Source organism: Triticum dicoccoides, chromosome 3A (assembly GCF_002162155.2).
Source record: "Triticum dicoccoides isolate Atlit2015 ecotype Zavitan chromosome 3A, WEW_v2.0, whole genome shotgun sequence".
NCBI classification, from domain to species: Eukaryota; Viridiplantae; Streptophyta; class Magnoliopsida; order Poales; family Poaceae; genus Triticum; species Triticum dicoccoides.
Window position 1 is genome coordinate 715,240,816 of NC_041384.1, and position 18,926 is coordinate 715,259,741.

The 18,926-nt window shown below is 45.6% G+C and overlaps 1 protein-coding gene and 1 pseudogene across 1 annotated transcript; one reads left to right on the forward strand and one right to left on the reverse strand.

Moving 5' to 3' along the window:
* Window positions 1–2,000: 2,000 nt before the first annotated feature.
* On the reverse strand, window positions 2,001–4,623 carry LOC119273075 (annotated as a pseudogene).
* A 3,934-nt stretch (window positions 4,624–8,557) lies between these two features.
* Window positions 8,558–17,203, forward strand: LOC119273429 (protein LIFEGUARD 2-like). Its single transcript, XM_037554588.1, has 5 exons — window positions 8,558–8,842; window position 9,326; window positions 10,785–10,898; window positions 11,608–11,765; window positions 16,985–17,203. The coding sequence occupies exons 1-5, from the start codon at window positions 8,558–8,560 to the stop codon at window positions 17,201–17,203; spliced, it is 777 nt and encodes a 258-aa protein (XP_037410485.1).
* The last annotated feature ends 1,723 nt before the right edge of the window (window positions 17,204–18,926 follow it).

The following is an 18,926-nucleotide window of genomic DNA, read 5'->3' on the forward strand; positions in this document are numbered from 1 at the left end:
CAATGAGCATTATAAGAGATTGTTAGAGTATTTCCCATGTTTTTAAAGAAATCAAAATGTTGTGAAACTTGCCAATGTAAAAAAGATAACATAATGACAAATTGTAAAATATTTTTTCTACTCGAATAGCATTTTTTTAAATTCCATGTTATAAAAAATGATGGCATTTTAAAAGTGAATGGGTGTAATATAGTCATGTGGCCAAAAATCCATTTCCTGTTATTTTATTTGCGCCTTGGCATTTTTATGACTTACCACATGGCAAATCTCCCCTTGTACATCATGACAGTTTTGTTGGATTTTTTGTTCAAGTATTCAAAATTAGGTCCAAACACAAGTTTTTTTTTCGAAACGGACCAAACACAAGTTTTTAAGTCTAATAGAGGCGTCTTCCAGTTTGAAGGTTTGTTAGTACTCAGCAGGAATCGTGGACTTTTTTTTTCTTGTTGTGGCATAACGATGAAGTTGCGGTGAGGGAAGGGCCATTTAAAAGGCTAAGGAATGTAGGGGTGATGAGCAGATCGAGCGTTAGTTTGTTACTTATTATGGTTAGTCTATGTACCTGGATTTAATTAATTCTGGCCCAATCCTGAGATCAATTAACATTTGGAAAATTAAAGTGCCGCTCAGAGTCAAGATATTCATGTGGTTTGTCCATAAGGAAGTGATTCTTACCAAGGACAATCTCCTGAGGTGACAATGGGTTGGCAGTTCTCGATGTTGTTTTTGTGACCATGATGAAACAATACAACATCTCTTCATTGGCTACCCACTAGCCAAGATACTCTAGCGCACGATTCATATAGCCTTTAACATTAGCCCTCCAACTAGCATAGCCACGTTGTTTGGGACTTGGTTAGCGGGTGTGGAGCCTATTACTACGGGACGCATTCGGATTGGAATATGAGCTTTACTCTAGGCTATATGGAATTGCAGAAATGATATGATCTTTAATGGAAAAAAACTTTACTAATTTTTTGCAGGTCATCTTCAGAGCTACTGCATGGATTTGTACATGGTCGTTACTCACTCATACGGACTGCACAGAGCTTTTTGTTACTGGGTGCAATCGGTGGAAGACGGTAGCACGGGATATCTTCAACCGGTTTGGATGGCGATCCACTAACAGGATAGGTGTTTAGTCACTGGGTCCTATGATCTGCCGATTGTGGCTTGATGATTTTTTTTCCGTTTTTTGTTTGGTTTGTTTACTTCTTTTGCGAGCTATACTGGATTGCAGACTTGGCTACACTTTATTTTGTGTTAATAAAATGGCCGCATGCATCATTATGATGCAGAGGCCGAGGGTCTTCCTCCTTTTCCAAAAAAGAAACCCTTAATTCCTTAAAAAAATATTTTTTGTTGCACATATACTTCCTTAATTAAAAAATATAGGATGATCTATGTTTTATTTTCTGAATTAGGAGTATATAGACACGTTTGAGTGTGTTCACTAAGTTCAGTTTATATATAGTTCATACTAGGAAACATGTCCGTGCGTTGCAACAGGAAAATGATAATAATCAATCAACATATACACATTAGATTATGTAGTTTTTTTCCCGCAAAAAAACGATTATGTAGTTTTCTTATTAATAATTCCATGAAGTCCACTTAACATTGCTTAAGCTCGACTTTCAAATTAGTAACCATCAAGGTTACGCTATGTCAAGCAGGTGTGAAGCAACATAATGATCATGTCCTAAAGTGGTCCTCAAAATTCAGGAGTGGACATCCACGCTCATAGTCATTGGTGTGTAGTATTTTTTCAATGAATTAACATGCCTTTACCAAAAGATGTGAACAGGGCCATACCAAGGAAAATGGAGGCCCGGTGCAAACTCAGAAAATGGGCCCTCGGCATAGCAAGTGGCAATGAGGAAAACAAGATCTAATTGCTATTATTATTACTATTATATATCATGTTGGTACATAGTACAATCTTCTGAATAACATCTTGTCGCAAAAGTGATTCTAGAAACTAAAAAATAATACATTATCTAGCAGAAGCGTGACATCCTTCTTGCATTCCTTGAGATAAATTCTTCAATTAGGTCCTCGTAAGATACATTCTCCAAGATGTCGTTTTCAATTGCTATCAAAGCCAGTCCACTAAGTCTTTCTTGTGTCATTGTAGAACGCAAATAGGACTTCAACAACTTTAGTTTAGAAAAACTTCTCTCCGCCGATGCAACGGTTACTGGGATGGTCAATAAAATTCTATATGCAATAGTTGCATTGGGAAAACAATTCAAGCGTTTCAAAAAATTTAAAATGTCAATAGGTCCCATTTTTTTTCCTTTGGAATGAAATCTTGGAGTAACTTTAACTCAACATATAAATCATTACCATCAATGTCAGATTTGTCACCACTTCTAAGTGCAGTCTCAAGGCTACTACAAGAAGACCTCAAATTTTTATCATCCAATGAGTTTAGTGCATGAGAAGTAAACAAGAAACCAAAAGTTTTTTTGTATGATTTATATTGCTCAAATCTCATAGTAAGTGAAGCAATAGCTTGATCAACAACAGGTAAGAAATACTTTATCCTAAACGACTCTTGTGCAGATTGTGAAGCATCTAACACATCATCAGGATTCTCATCAAATTGTTTTTTTCTTTTAATTTCACGCTTTTTCCGAAATGCAGGGTCGATATCTATTTCGAGTGCTATTTCCCTTGCTATTTCTACTGCAGTAGTGAAACCAGTGTCTCTGTAACCTTTAAAAAAGGTAATCAAGCCTTGCACTTTTTCAATGGCAACATCAATAAGCATATCTTTTGACTGTAAGTCCTTGCTAATCAAATTTACTGCAGCCAATATATCATACCAAATGATTATCGCTACTACAAATTCGAAATCACCAAGTTCATTATTTGCTAGAGATTTAGCTTCACTACTAGTTTTAGGATCTTTATCGACATCAGCTACTTGCAGTAGAGCTTCTCGTATGTCTGAAATCTGAAACGTAATAGCTTTGACACTATTTATGCGACTCTCCCAACGAGTAGATGAGACTGATTTCAGAGTCAATCCTTCTCCTATATTATCTTTCAAAATCTTCCATTTCTTAGTGGAATTAGCAAATGTTGTGTATATACGTTGTATGATTCCAAAGAAGTCCTTAGCTTTACCACAAGTCTTGGCCATATCACATAGTGTTAAATTAAGGCTATGACACCCACATGCAGAATAAAAAGCTCTAGGATTTATATTCAAAAGCAAGGCTTGAACCCCCAGATTCTTACCTTTCATGTTTGATCCATTGTCATAGCTCTGCCCTCTCACATTGTCTATGTCTAGATCAAGGTTCTTTAATTCATCATGCAAAACCTCAAAGAGTCCTTTTCCAGTGGTATCATTTACATCCAAAAATCCTAAAAAGGATTCTACAACGGAAACAGAACTTGAAGATGTTTCAACATACCGTATAATCAAAGACATCTGTTCTTGGTGACTCGCATCAGGGGTACAATCAAGTATCACCGAGAAATATTTTGCTTCTTTTTTTTAATGATCTCAGATTTAATTGCAGAAGCAATCAAGTGTATTAACTCATTTTGGATGCCATGACCAAGGTAATGAGTATGAGTTTCATCCTTTGTTATGCGACAAACATGTTCTTGAATAACCGGGTCAAACTCAGCCAACATTTCAACCAAGCCTAAGAAATTTCAACATTGCTATCTTGATACAATTTGGAATTAGTACCACGAAAGGCTAGATTATGTTTCGCAAGAAATTTAACAATCAAGAGAATTCTAAGCAATAATTTACGCCAATGGTCCTTTTCTTTCTCAAGTTGTTGTCGAGCAGCGCTATCAATAGTTTATTCCGTTGCAACCTGAGGCGCAACTCATGCCAAGTGACCATATTTTGAAGATGTTCAGCTCCGGTTTCATGCTCTCTAAGTCTGATACTAAGGTGTATCCAGTCACTAAATCCCTCATTCGCCAAATGACCTCTAGCACGCCCCTTCCCAAAAATTTTGCAACAAAAGCAGAATACTCTATTGAGCTCTTTAGAATATACAAGCCACTCTCTATCACACATTTCTCCATTTGGCAAAACTCTACTATAAAACACAGCAGAAAATCTCCTACCAAGTTTATCTTTATGGCCCTTTTGGATAGGCGCCCTCTTAGGACCCTTCTCTACCAAATTATCAATTGCTTTAGAATCAATGCCATCCCAATTTCGAGGATCGAATATATCAGGTTGCAAAGAAACATCAACATTAGCAGGTACTTCATCACCATGATTTGCTTCATCGGGGTTATTATTCTCAACATGTACCTCATCCATGTTACTAACAACATTAACCTCTTCGCCCTGAGTTTCAGTATGGATAGAGTCATCGTCGTGTACATCATTAGTATTAGCATCTACACTCTGATTTTCAGAAGAAACCTTTGGTTCTTTAACAAAAAACACATCAAGACTACCTTTCAGAGATTCATCAAGTTTCTCTTTTTTCCTTTTTCTGACGTTTTTCATATCCTGACGGGCACTTTCTAATTCTAGAGGACATTGCAGAAAGTAAACTAAGCGACAGATAAGGAACTAAAAACTGAACTTGCGGTCAAAAAGGAATGAAACAACCTGTCTTTGATTGATGTGAGAAGAAGATCAGGGGGAGCCAGGGAGGAGACGCTTGTTGCTTTGGCGACTAAGAACTCGTAGCCTTGTCTGGCCTGCCAAGCAGTCGAATCTCTGTGACGAGCAGGGCCTCCAGGGATCCAGGCTCCACTTGATTCTGACACACGCGGGTCGCAGGACCGGCAAGGCGGCAACTGGAAACGAAGGAGGTCGAGTGAAACACTTATTTGCAGGCCCAATTTGAGAGTTGAGAAGAACAGAACGCCAACCAAATAAATAGATGGAGATTGGAAGTAGACGTTACCTATTCCACAGCTCATTGCAACGGATAATTTGGGGAAATCGCGATAAAATTAATAGCTGGGGGATTGAGAACGGAACGGCGGCTGCTAGTGAAGAGCTGGAGTTGATTCACGATCTGGGAAAGAGGAACGGCGGCTGCGTTGTGAAGAAGATGAAGAGAAAAAGAGAGACGTGCGTGAGGAAAGGGCCAAGTAGTTAATTCGTGCAGTCCCACCACCTTCTCTTGGGAACGCAAGTTGGGGGTTAATTCATTGTGGGGCCCTGCTGTCATGCTGCACCATTATCCAACCTGTTTTGCACTATTTTTTGCTAATTACTAAATATACTAGTACTAAGTATATACAAATCTAGGGGCCCCACTGATTTAGGGGCCCTGTGCAGGCGCACACCCTGCACATGTCCATGGTACGGGCCTGGTGAAACATTGATTTGCAGGCCCGATTTGAGAGTTGAGAAGAACAGAACGCCAACCAAATAAATAGATGGAGATTGGAAGTAGACGTTACCTATTCCACAGCTCATTGCAACGGATAATTTGGGGAAATCGCAATAAAATTAGTAGCTGGGGGATTGAGAACGGAACGGCGGCTGCTAGTGAAGAGCTGGAGATTGATTCACGATCTGGGAAAGAGGAACGGCGGCTGCGTTGTGAAGAAGACGAAGAGAAAAAGAGAGACGTGCGTGAGGAAAGGGCCCAGTAGTTAATTCGTGCAGTCCCACCACCTTCTCTTGGGAACGCAAGTTGGGGGTTAATTCATTGTGGGGCCCTGCTGGCATGCTGCACCATTATCCAACCTGTTTTGCACTATTTTTTGCTAATTACTAAATATACTAGTACTAAGTATATACAAATCTGGGGCCCCCACTGATTTAGGGGCCCTGTGCAGGCGCACACCCTGCACATGTCCATCGTACGGGCCTGGATGTGAATCATCCATACGACCATGTCCCGGCAATGTATATATTTAGTGAGTGTAATAGACAAAAGTCTAATAGGTGTGAGACACTGTATCAATTCTCTCTCTTTTTTTCTTGTGGGGAAGACAATACACTAATTCTAAATTGAACTCTTCTAAATTCATCTTTCCTTCACCACAAAGCTCCAAAAACTAAAAAAGTAGAAAACATTCAAAAGGTTAGTAAATATATTAGTTAAATGAGAATATAAACAGATGAAGTAGCAATGTTCAATAATAAATACTTGGACAGGGAATGAATTACTCCTCATGGATTTGCTGAGGTGCAACACCATGACCTTACAACAGCATCCCATGTCAAGGCGATCTGGCTTGCATTCTATGTGCACAATAGTTGTGGTCAAACGCTGCTCCAAGTGTAGTATTCTCTAATCGAATCCAGCGATGCAGTAGCACCTCTATGGATGTAACTCAACTGCATGAACACATCCTGCTGCAACGATGCTCATAATGGCCGATAGCAGGCTCTACTCGACTGCTCCTGCAAGGATGTCATGCTGAACCCCCCGACTCCTTGCTGGCCAACACCAGTTTAAAGCCAGATAAAACCAATCATAGAAAATATGCCAGTGATCCTAAAAGATTAAAATATATGATGTCAAATGCAAGGGACGGTGATCGGAGGGCCATAATGCCAGCAACCAGCCAACGGCACGTAGAGGCACTTTTTATGTTGTTTTCGTACAGACTAAAATCCAGAAAAAATATGTGCTTAAATAACACCTTTTTTGCATCAGAGACTTGTATATAGTTCTATAGACTGGCTAAATAGCTTGTTCAATATAATCTGGTCTGCATAAGCAAGTTGCTCTACTGCCTATTCACAACCTACCTTCCTTTAACTTCAATTCAAATGTTTCATGGCATGCTTATCAATCAGCCAGAGTAACCGCAGCATGAAGTTTCACATACACAAGACCAATTCATCAAAACAAAAAAAACTTAATAATAGGACCAGGTTTTGCAAGTCCTGGACTGTGTCATTGGTTCTGTTAGACATTATAACTTCACACGTCTTAAGATTAATTAATGAGATTTATCTGTTGTCTCAATAAATATATGATCAAACTTGTCTCCCTTTTGCTTCACCAACTTCAGAAGGATTTCTACAAGAGCCCCCTCGGATAGTACAACACAACAGCAAGTATTCACCACCACAATGTTTTCAGGAAAGGATGAATGAACAACAATCCTCTTCCCATGTTGCGATGTTAAAATATGATTCAGAAGGGTTGTCTGTGAAAGAGAGAGTGAGAGATTTAAGAGCTAAGATTAGCTAATCTTAACAAAAACTATTTATTTAAATCCACACTGGCTGTAATGATTATATTGATAGCGCATCATTTTCTCAATCCTGAATTCCTATTGTGATCACCTAGGCATTACTGGACAATTGGTTTAGATTTCAGACATGACTGGCTTCCATAGCCTACAGCTCCAGTTAGTAAGCGAGGCGGAACTTGTATATGCCGAGGAAGTCGGTAATGAACTGAGCATGTGCTACACAGTAGGCAGAACACTTAGATCCAAACATAGTGGTCCATGTAGAACAGCCTCACCGGTGAGAAGGCACTCTTTTCCTACAAATATGGTTGCCCTGCACATCGTCCTTCTCCTCATACATTTTTAAAAGGGGGGCCAAGGGATAATTAGAGTAATTAATTCTACCAGTGTTAGGATTTCAGATGGTACCGAGCAGAGTCACCTCCATATCCCAACTATCAACATCGTCAACACACTCAGCACACTGATTATGCCAAGGCAATTCGAATTTCAAAATCTGTCCTGATGCCTCAAGATGTCTTTTGTTCTTCAATCGCAAATCTCAAATAAGCTCTGGATAAACAAAACCATGGAAACATGAGCAAGTTCTAAACTATGTTTGTGTGGACACAACTAAGGGAAAGTAATGGCCTAATTCGGATCTTTCTAATACAGTATGATATATGAACACAATTTCTAAGAAAATAAATACGGATTGTGGGCACATGCATGATACCTTTGCATGCTCGGACGGACTGGTCGCATCGAGGATAATTAAGCTCCCAATGCTAGCAAGTAATAATTCTTATATATCTCTAGAACCAATTTCTTCACGCATGGTTTTGGAATATTGCTACCATGTCATTTCTTTTGCTCTTCCATAGGTATACTTCTTCATCTTCAGCTTCAACAATTTTTTGCTGAACCATCAGACAACACCACCAATATCAACAAACAAGATGAAAATAACCAAAATTTGGTTTCGCACACAGTGAGAGACAACGGGCTGGGGCGATTAGCACAGGATTTTCCGACGGCGTGCAGGAGCAGGGCCTGGACAACGTATGGAAAAAAACTACCAACGTATGGAACCCCCCTTTTCCTAGAAGGAACCGCGAAGCAATCCCACCGTCCGGCATCTGCCTGGGTAGTGGGCTCCATCTCATCTCATCTCATCTGACTATAAGTTGAGGACTACTCCCTCCGTAAACTAATATAAGAACATTTAAATAACTAAAAGTAGTGATCTAAACGCTTTTATATTAGTTTACAGAGGGAGTAGAGTGTTATGGCCGCATCGTCGTCGCCGTCCCCAGTTCACGTTCACTTTGCACCTTTCCTCTCGCCTTGCGCCACACCCGCAAAAACCCTAACTCCGGAGGCACCATCATCAGTCATCACATCGCCGGGCGAGATGTGCGGGCGCCAGAAGGGCGGCGACATCGAGGCGGGGACCTCCGGTGGCACTGCTGGCACCGCGGTGCCGGCGCCGGCGCAGGTGCTGTACCCCGGCATGGCGGAGAGCCCTGCGTTGTGCTGGGCGCTCATCCGGAAGATCTACGTCATCCTCTCCCTGCAGCTTCTCCTCACTGCCGTCATCACGGCCGTCGTCGTCAAGGTCCCCGCCATCCCCCACTTCTTCGTCTCCTCCTACGCCGGCCTCGGGCTCTACATCTTCATCCCCATCCTCCCCATCATCGTCTCCTCCTAGGCCCACCTCTCTCTCTGCACAAAATTACGCACGGTATGTTACTGCCTGTTATACACAAGGTTGACCGCCGTCTTTCGGGCTGGCTGGCTACTTTTTTATCCTTAGGGGGGAGGTTGACCCTCATCAATTCAGTGCTCGCTGGCATCCCAAGTTATTTCATGTCTTGCTTTGCCTGGCCCAAGGAGTCTCTCGGGAAGTTGGAAAGTCTCTTACGTGCTTTTTTCTGGCAAGGCAAGAACAAGGTCAAAGGTGGCCAATGCTTAGTGGCTTGGGATACAGTCTCGTTGCCTCGTATCAATGGTGGTTTGGGTATCCGTCAAATGCATGCTCACAACCAAGCTATGATGTGCAAGTTCGTCTCCAAAGTTCTACAAGGTTCGGACATACCATGTTATAAATGGTTCGCCACACATTACTGCCGAGCTATTCTTCCACAGAGTGCTAATAGCAGAGATACTGCCATCTGGAAAGGGTTTAAAGATCTCGTTCCTATGGTTATCAACTCTTCTAAGTGTGTTCTGGGGTCTGGTCGTTTGATTTCCTTCTGGAAGAACCAATGGCTTGAAGTGGGCCGTTTATATCAGATGTTTCCTACGCTGTATTCCTTCGCGATCCAGCCAGCCTGCTCCGTGCACTCACAACATTCCAATTGTTCATGGGCTGTTCAGCTACACCCTAATCTCTCTCAAACGGCCTCAGCTGAGCTAGTTGTTCTGCATGGTTTGTTGTTGGGCATAGCTCCGAACTTACTGCATGAGGACAAGCGGTCTACTTCTGTGAGCTCTGGGCAGCTTTGCACTGGATACTTCTACAGGCTGCTCACTTTCCGGGGGGTTTTGACAACTCTTGAAACATGGGTTTGGGATGCGTTGATTCCTCTCAAACACAGAATCTTCCTATGGCTTGCTTTTCGTGGGCGCCTAAACACTAAAGATAATATGGTAAAGAAGGGTTGGTCTGAGGCTTCCCCGTTTGCACATTGTGACACTTGCCCCGCTGTTGAGTCAATCGATCACTTAATACTACGATGTACATCCGCCAGTGTTCTTTGGGGCAAGTTGGAGCTGGACGTTTTGGCTTGCTCAGCTACTAACGTTCTGTCTTTTATGGAGCAAGCGCAATACCAGCTCAGATTCAAACACAAATGGAATGTTGCTTTCGCGGCTTGCGCTATCACCCTGTGGCATGCTAGAAATGACAGAGTCTTCAACTCAAAAGTCTGGTCTGTAACATACACTTGTTTATATGCCGCAGACATGCTCCATCTTTGGACTTTCAGAACTCAAAGCCAACGCACCAGGGAGGTTCTACAGGTTTGGAGACAAAAGCTGCTGCATAGTTTGTAGACGACTGATGTAATCTTCCCCTCCTCTCTTCCTTCCTTTCTTCCTTCTTTTCCCGTTTCGATCTGCTTGTGTTTTGCACCTTGGTGCACCACACAAGCTGTTCTTGTACTTGTACCTGTTACTTCATCAGGCTCTGGCCTGTTTTGAAATATAAGGTCGGCAGCCTGCCACCTTCCTTGTTTCAAAAAAAGAATTCAAGCTACCACCATCTTTTTTGTTACGTCGCTGCAGTTTCGATCCGTCCGATTGTAGAGTTTCTGTCTCGAATGTATTCCATTCTTCTTACTATTGCGTTTAGAAGAAGGGAAAGTTGTGGCTGTTAATTTTTGAGGGCCTTGGTTAGAGGACAGGAGTCACAGGACTAGCTAGCTTTCACTTTGCGTGCACTGCTCTGAATTACCTTTGGATGCCGTCGCGTCCCCCCAAAGCTATATATGTACTCTTAATTGCAACCCCTGATTTTGGCAGTGAATTGCAGAGCATGTACTCCTAATTTTGCTTTACTAGAATGGGACATGGTTGCTTTGTGAATTGCAGCAGCTGTATAATCTGTTACTAAAATGCTTCTTAATTTTCTTATGCAGTGCTGTGCCCGTTGTACTTCTACAGCCAGACGCACCCAGTCAACCTGCTGCTGCTCGGCGTCTTCACAGTGGCCATCAGCTTCGCTGTGGGCATGACATGTGCCTTCACTAGTGGTAATTGTCTTCCCACCATGTATTCTGTTCCTCCTTGTTCTTACTTGAGTCACTCTACTAGTACATGCTTATGTAAATCAGCACTCTCTAATGCCCCTCTCGTTGTGTTAGTTCATTACATATGCATGACTAGTAAATATTTTTCCTACCATTAGCTTGTTATAATCACTATGTACGGCATTTGGATAGTTGCTGCCAATTTGCTATATATGGCCATGCAAATGTTAGGAAGACACTGCGAGGCAGCCCATGTGATGTGACTAGCTGATGCATTTCCCCAGACTCTGCTGAGGCCTTGAGGGTAGTATTGCCAGCTAGTAGGATTACTTTTTCCCCAGACTCTAGCTTAAACTTTTATCAAAATGAAAGGAATTTTTCACATGATATCAGTCCTTCAAAGGTTATTTTTAAAGGTACTCCATGCATGTGCTGGTTAAATCTCATTGGATTAAAGTGATTGAAAATACACAATCTTTCGATTTAGGCAAAGTTATGTTGTCAGGCACTCTGTGATCTGTCATCCATTTTCATACCACAGAATTTTGGGATTGTACCAATTCTGAGGTTCATTTTAGCTTGTACCACATTGCAGGAGGTTTATTTCGTTAGATTTACATGAAAGTTTCTTTGGTAAAGAGGTGTATGAGATGATAGGAAAGCAATTAATTCATTTATTAGGCCTGCTCATATATGATATATATGTGCACAGGCAAGGTCATTTTGGAAGCTGCGATTCTTACCACGGTGGTTGTCTTCAGCCTCATTGCTTACACCTTCTGGGCTGCAAGGAGGGGCAAGGACTTCAGCTTCCTTGGCCCTTTCCTATTTGCTTCTCTCATCATGCTGCTCGTCTTTGGGTTCATTCAGGTTAGATGCAGTTTCTCTAGTTAGGTGTGTCGTCCATTCATCTATCTGTCTTCTCTATTATTCTACAATAAGTACTGATCAAGTGATCATGGCTTCTCTAAATATGCAGATCCTCTTTGTTAAACATTGTACATACGGTATAACTATAAACCGTATATGTGTGGCGTGCGTGTAGTTGTTGTAACAATAGTTGGGCTGTTGAGATTGCATCTTATCTAGATTGTGTCTTGGAGATCAATCCACAGCCCAACAAACTGTATATCTCGCGGCGTCTTGCCTATATTAACATGCACGCGTCCCTGCTGAACGCATACGCTTTAGCCTCATCTTTCTACATGGTATACAGAGCCTCTCTCTTCCAACCCATCTAGTTATGTCATCCTCCTCCTCCTCCGTCGCCATGGCCTCCCCTTCCCTCGCATCGCTTGGCCACACCATCACCGAAAAGCTCACTAGGGAGAACTTCCTGGTATGGAAGGCGCAAGTCCTGCCGCATATCAAAGCGGCAGGGATGATGGGCTACCTCGACGGCTCGATCAAGGAGCCGGACGCCACCCTCGTCTCTGAGAAGGATCTCGGAGACGGGAAGAAGGAGATGGTCACCACGCCAAACCCGGAGTATGTCATCTGGGTCACGCAAGATCAACAGGTGCTCACGTTCCTGATTGCTTCTCTTTCTCGCGACGTTCTCATGCAAGTCTCCAACCACACCACCTCTGTTAGCATCTGGCAAGCTCTGCTCCAAAGTTTTTCATCGCAGTCCAGGGCGCGTACCATTCAGCTTCGCTCCGCCCTGGGTAACACGCGCAAGGGGGATCTCTCGGCCGCAACATACTTCACCAAGATGAAGGGCATCGCCGATGAACTCGCCGCCGCTGGGAAGCCCCTTGGAGAAGACGACCTCGTCGACCAAATTCTCCAAGGTCTGGTGCACGAACCGGACTACAACGGTTTCGTTTTTGCCATCTCCACACATGCTGCCATGGATCAACAGATCGGGCTCACGGAGCTCTTCTCGTTTCTCTTGGCGGCCGAGACCCGCATCACCGCCCAATAGGCGGCCTTCTCCCCCAACCACTCCGCCAATCTTGCATCTCGTGGCGGTGGCCGCGGCGGCGGTCGTGGTGACAACAACAACAACGGCAGCTACAACAACAACTCTGGCGGCGGTCGCGGCGGTGGTGACCGCGGGGACCGTGGTGATCGCGAGCGATGCCAGATCTGCAAAGAAGAAGGGCACGGTGCGTGGCGCTGCCGAAAGCGCTACGACAAGAACTACAATAACAATGTCCGCAACCCCGCAGGAGGCGGCGGTGGCGGAAACGGTGGTGGCGGCAGTGGCAATGGTGGCGGCGGCGGTGGCAATGGTGGCCAACATCGCGCTGCCAACGCGGCTCATTCATACGGTGTATATACCACTTGGTATCTCGACACCGGTGCAACTGACCACATCACCGGCGAACTGGAAAAACTGGTTGTTCGGGATCGCTACACCGGCAATGAACAGATCCACACTGCTAGTGGACAAGGTATGGACATTGCACACATTGGCCACTCAGTTTTATCTACTCCCTCCGGATCGTTGAAACTAAACAATATTCTTCATGTTCCTAACTATGAGCAAAGCCTACTTTCTGCCTATCAACTCATGAAAGATAATAACGTGCTTATTGAACTTCATCCTAAAACTTTTCTTGTCAAGGATCAGGATACCCGGAGGACCATACTTCAAAACAAGAGTAGATGGCGGCTGTTCCCGGTCACCGGGCGGCACAGTGCTCCTCAACGGCAAGCACTTGGGGCGGTCAAACCATCTATATCCCGGTGGCACAAGCGTCTAGGGCATCCTTCCCTTCCCGTTGTCCAGAAAATTGTTCGAGACTTTAATCTTCCCGTGTCCAATAAACAAGATCACCTCCTCGTATGTGATGCATGTCAGATGGCCAAAAGCCATCAGCTCCCTTATCCACGCTCAGTTAGTGAATCCAAATCTCCTTTAGAGCTAATTTTCTCAGATGTTTGGGGTCCTGGACCGATCTCTGTAGGCAGGCAAAAATACTATGCCAGTTTTATCGATGATTTCAGCAAGTTTAGTTGGATATATTTGCTTAAAAACAAATCTGATGTGTTTGACAAGTTTCATCTTTTTCAAGCCCATGTTGAACGCTTGTTTAATCGCAAAATTATTGCCATGCAAACAGATTGGGGTGGTGAGTATCAAAGTCTGAATTCTTTCTTTCAGCGCATTGGCATCACCCACCACGTCTCTTGTCCTCATGCGCACCAACGGAACGGATCCGCTGAGCGAAAACATTGTCACATAGTGGAAGTTGGTCTCTCCCTTTTGGCACATGCATTCATGCCCTTGAAGTTTTGGGATGAAGCCTTTCTCGTGGCCGTGTACCTCATTAATCGTATCCCTAGTCGAGTCATCAAAAACCAAACTCCACTAGAACGCCTATTTGGTACTAAACCCAATTATAGTTTTCTTCACATCTTTGGCTGTGCCGTGTGGCCAAACTTGCGCCCTTTTAATAAACACAAACTTGAGTTTCGTTCTAAGCAGTGTGCCTTTTTGGGTTATAGTACTCTTCACAAGGGATATAAATGCCTAGACATCTCTTCCGGCCGGGTCTATATTTCTTGCGATGTCGTTTTTGACGAACAAGTTTTTCCTTTTGCTAGCCTTCATCCTAATGCTGGCGCGCAACTTCGCAAAGAGCTTGTTTTGTTACCCTCACATCTCCTGCCATCACCCAATTTTATTTCAGGGGGATTTGATGATGCTGCTGGTCATGTGTCAATAGCTAATACTCTTGATGAGGGGTCTGCTGATAGTGTGCAGGAATCAGGGCCGGCTAACCATGAAGAAATGGGTGAAAATACCCATGATTTTATGCAGCAAACAGAAAACTCCGCAGAAGATCCAGGCGCCCGCTCCGATGCTGATTTTGGCGGGCGAATCCTCTCGGGATCGGGCGCTACCGCGGCGTCAGGCGAATCCCCGTCGGGATCCCGACCAACAGGTGGGACAGGCGGTCGGCCAGGCGGGCCTGCTGCCTCCCTGTCCCCTGGTCAGGCCACCCCCGTCTCGGTGCGGGCCGGGACCCCCTCCTCTGCAAACGCGCACAGCCCATGTGGCCGTCCTGGTGCGGGGCGCGCCGGCCTGGGCGGGTCGGGCCCTTCACAGCCGCAGGCGCCCACTCCGCCGCAGCCACGTGGCGGGTTGTTACCAGACTCTGCGACCGGATCCGGTGCAGGATCCAGTGCGTCAGACTCCGGATCTTCTGCGCCTGGTGCAACCATCTCCGACTCTGCTGTTTCTGCACCAACAAACATGCTGCAAGTTTGGGCTGATCAGCCAGCACTGCCTCCTCCTATGTGTACACATACCAGGTCTCAAAGTGGCATTGCAAGACCCAAAGTTTATAAAGATGGTTGTGTTCGTTGGGGGTCTTTTTGTGCTGCAGGTGAACCGAGAACTTTACAGGATGCTCTTGGTGACCCAAAGTGGAAGAAGGCGATGGACGAGGAGTACTCTGCTCTTATGGATAACAAAACATGGCGTCTTGTTCCACCTGTCAAGGGCAGAAATGTGATTGACTGCAAGTGGGTGTACAAGATTAAGAGGAAGTCTGATGGCACTATTGACAGGTACAAGGCCCGGTTAGTTGCCAAAGGCTTTAAGCAAAGGTATGGTGTGGACTATGAAGACACCTTTAGCCCTGTGGTAAAAGCTGCTACTATCCGTTTAGTTCTTTCCATTGCAATTTCTCGGAATTGGTGCATGCGTCAACTAGATGTAAAGAACGCGTTTTTACATGGTGTTCTGGAAGAGGAAGTTTTGACGAGGCAACCTCCTGGGTATGAGAGCTCAGTCTCACCACGACACGTCTGCAAGCTTGATAAAGCTCTTTATGGCCTGAAACAAGCACCAAGAGCCTGGTATTATCGTTTGTATTCCAAACTTCGGTCTCTTGGCTTTCTTGCTTCTAAAGGAGATACCTCATTATTTTTCTATCATAAGCATGGAGTAACTATCTTTATGCTGATATACACGTTGATGATATTATCGTTACAAGCTCTTCACTCAAAGCAGTTGCAGCTCTTCTCAAGGATTTGAGTATGTATTTTGCACTCAAGGACTTGGGTGCTTTGCATTTCTTTCTTGGTATTGAGGTGAAAAATATTGCACGTGGAGTCCTTCTGTCACAGGGAAAATATGTGCAAGAGATACTTCAGCGGATGGGCATGACTGGATGCAAACCTTCGCCTACACCCATGTCTACCTCCGAGAAGTTATCTCTTCACGATGGAGCTATCCTCACAGCCGAAGATTCCACCAAGTACAGGAGCATCGTGGGAGCACTACAGTACCTAACCTTGACGTGGCCAGATACTGCATATGCTGTTAACAAGGTCTGTCAGTTTTTGCATGCTCCTCCTACTGTACATTGGACTGCAGTAAAACGGATACTCAGATATCTTCAAGGAACACAGAGTCATGGGCTTAAGCTTTGCAAGTCAGATTCCATGCTTGTTAGTGCGTTCTCTGATGTAGATTGGGCAGGCTGTCCTGATGACAGGAGATCTACAGGAGGCTTTGCAGTTTTTCTTGGAGGTAACCTGATTTCATGGAGTGCCGGTAAGCAGGCTACCGTTTCTAGGTCCATCACAGAAGCTGAGTACAAGGCTCTAGCTAATGCCACTGCTGAAGTAATATGGGCCAAAACATGTTGACAGAGTTGGGTGTTTCTCATCCCAAGGCAGCATCACTATGGTGTGACAGTTTGGATGCCACATATCTGTCTGCCAACCCTGTTTTCCATGCTAGAACGAAGCATATCGAGATAGACTATCACTTTGTTCGGGAACGAGTAGCCAACAAGCTGTTGAATGTTCGCTTTGTTCCTACTGGTGATCAAGTTGCAGATGGGTTTACCAAACCCCTTTCTTTGAGGCAGCTGGAGGCATTTCGACGCAATCTCAACTTAGATAAGTTGTGATTGAGGGGGGTGTTAAACATTGTACATACGGTATAACTATAACCATATATGTGTGGCGTGCGTGTAGTTGTTGTAACAATAGTTGGGCTGTTGAGATTGCATCTTATCTAGATTGTGTCTTGGAGATCAATCCACAACCCAACAACCTGTATATCTCGCGGCGTCTTGCCTATATTAACATGCACGCGTCCCTGCTGAACGCATACGCTTTAGCCTCATCTTTCTATACTCTTCCCGCCGGGCAAGCTGTCTCACATGATCTATGGCGCGCTGGCGTCACTCGTCTTCAGTGGCTACATTGTCTATGACACGGACAACATCATCAAGCGTTACACGTATGACGAGTATATCTGGGCTGCCGTATCGCTCTACCTTGACATCATCAATCTGTTCATGGCACTGCTGAACCTGTTTAGCGCGGGTGACAGCTAAAGCACACCCCCTGCCCCTGACTGTTCACAAGTCCTTGACTGAAGAACTGTATAGGCGCTTGTTAGTTTAGTTGAGTTGATCCCTAGCTAAGAGAGGAAACATAGGAGAACTGATGTGTGTTGGTTCTATGGATGGCGGATGTGATGTTGGATTTACGGGGTCTTTCATATCCTGGATTGGTGGTGTGCTACTGAGTTAGTGAGTTTACCGAAATAGGCTTACGCCCCGCTATATTGATATAGCAACCACCCGATACAACAATCCGATCCACGCTGGGGCAAACAGCACAAGCACGCCCAAAAGAAATAACAAGAGAAAATAAGAGAAGAAATGCCAACAACGCCGGATCGACGAAAGCTACGGCACACCGCGATCGTTGCGCCCACCGAAGATAACCACCACGCTCCAAAGCCACCAAGTTGCCGTGTACCAAGCACCACCTTCAAGAAGGAATGCGACGATGACGACGCTGCTGCCCGGACGAGTCCTAGGATTTCTTCCGGTACACGGAGGGTAGAGGGGGGAGAGGGTCACCCGACGCCCTTCAAGAAGGATGGTGGCGCCCGCAGGCGTCACCGCGTTGGTGCCGGCAAGACCCGACATGGATTTCTCCCGACCTCTCGCGCCCACCACCCAGGACCAACCTTCGGCTCCACCACACCCGCCGCCCACCAACATGCGCCAACAGTCACGAGGACACCGCCGTCGTCTCACCACGGCCAACGAAGCGAGGCCGGCCGGATCCAAACGAGACACCCGAAGACAAGGACCGGCAGCACCGCAGCCACGAGGGAGGGAACAACCTCCACCGGCTTAGGCGGTAGCAGACCGGGCATAGCAGCAGAGGCACACCAGACCCCCTGTCCGGCCAGGCCCTGCGTGGGCCCGTGAAGCTTCGCCGCCGTGCTGCAGCAGTCGCGGCACAGCAGCCGCCGTCCCTGTCGCGAGGAGCTCGCCGGAAACCACCGGAGAACAGCCCACTGCGGCCACCAGCAGGCCCGCCCCGACCCAGATCGGGCCCGTAGGGCCTAGATCTGGGCCAGCCGAGCGCCGCCGGCCGCCGCAGGCCATGGGCCATCACCGCCGCCAAGGGGCAACGCCTCCGCATCGCCGCCGTCCAGATCCGCGCCGGAACGCCGCCGACCGAAGGGCTCCGCTGCCAGGACCGCTCACCCGAGCCGGGGTCCAGCGACGGGTGAAGAAGGAGGGCCGCCACCGCCGGACTGCGGGGCGCCGCGCGGGCAACGCCCGGCCGCGCCCGCCGGCGGCAGCGGCGAGGGGGAAGGGGGGCGGGGACTCGCGGGGAGGGGGAGGGGTGGGGAGCCGCCCCGGTCGCCTCGCTCGGGGAGGGCGACGCGGGGGGCACGGGGGGGCACCACCCTTGGGTTATCACCTGCCTTACCTGCAACTTAGCAGGCGGCCATGCCGGCAGCTCTGATTCCTTCTGCTTAGTTTGTTGCAATCTCCTGTTTACAATATCATATCTTACTATATGACTGATATCATATCTTACTATATGACTGATATCATTTCTTACTATGAATGACTGATATCATTTGTGTGGCCACATGACTTCTGGACTGGTCTCTTGTCCCGCCGTACGTGTGGGTAACACGTTTGAATCGGAACTATTCAATGGGTAATGATTTGGTAGTGTACGTACCACTTCAAAGAAGATGGTGCTTGTAGATTTCATCCGTCAACCTTTATGTTAGCACTGATT

Excerpts from the sequence above, each read along its gene's own strand:
- LOC119273429 (XM_037554588.1), top strand. The coding sequence starts at position 8,558 with ATGTGCGGGCGCCAGAAGGGCGGCGACATCGAGGCGGGGACCTCCGGT. Across the intron at positions 10,899-11,607 it reads GACATGTGCCTTCACTAGTG|GCAAGGTCATTTTGGAAGCT; the intron begins GTAATTGTCTTC and ends ATATGTGCACAG. Across the intron at positions 11,766-16,984 it reads TCGTCTTTGGGTTCATTCAG|CCTCATCTTTCTATACTCTT; the intron begins GTTAGATGCAGT and ends CATACGCTTTAG.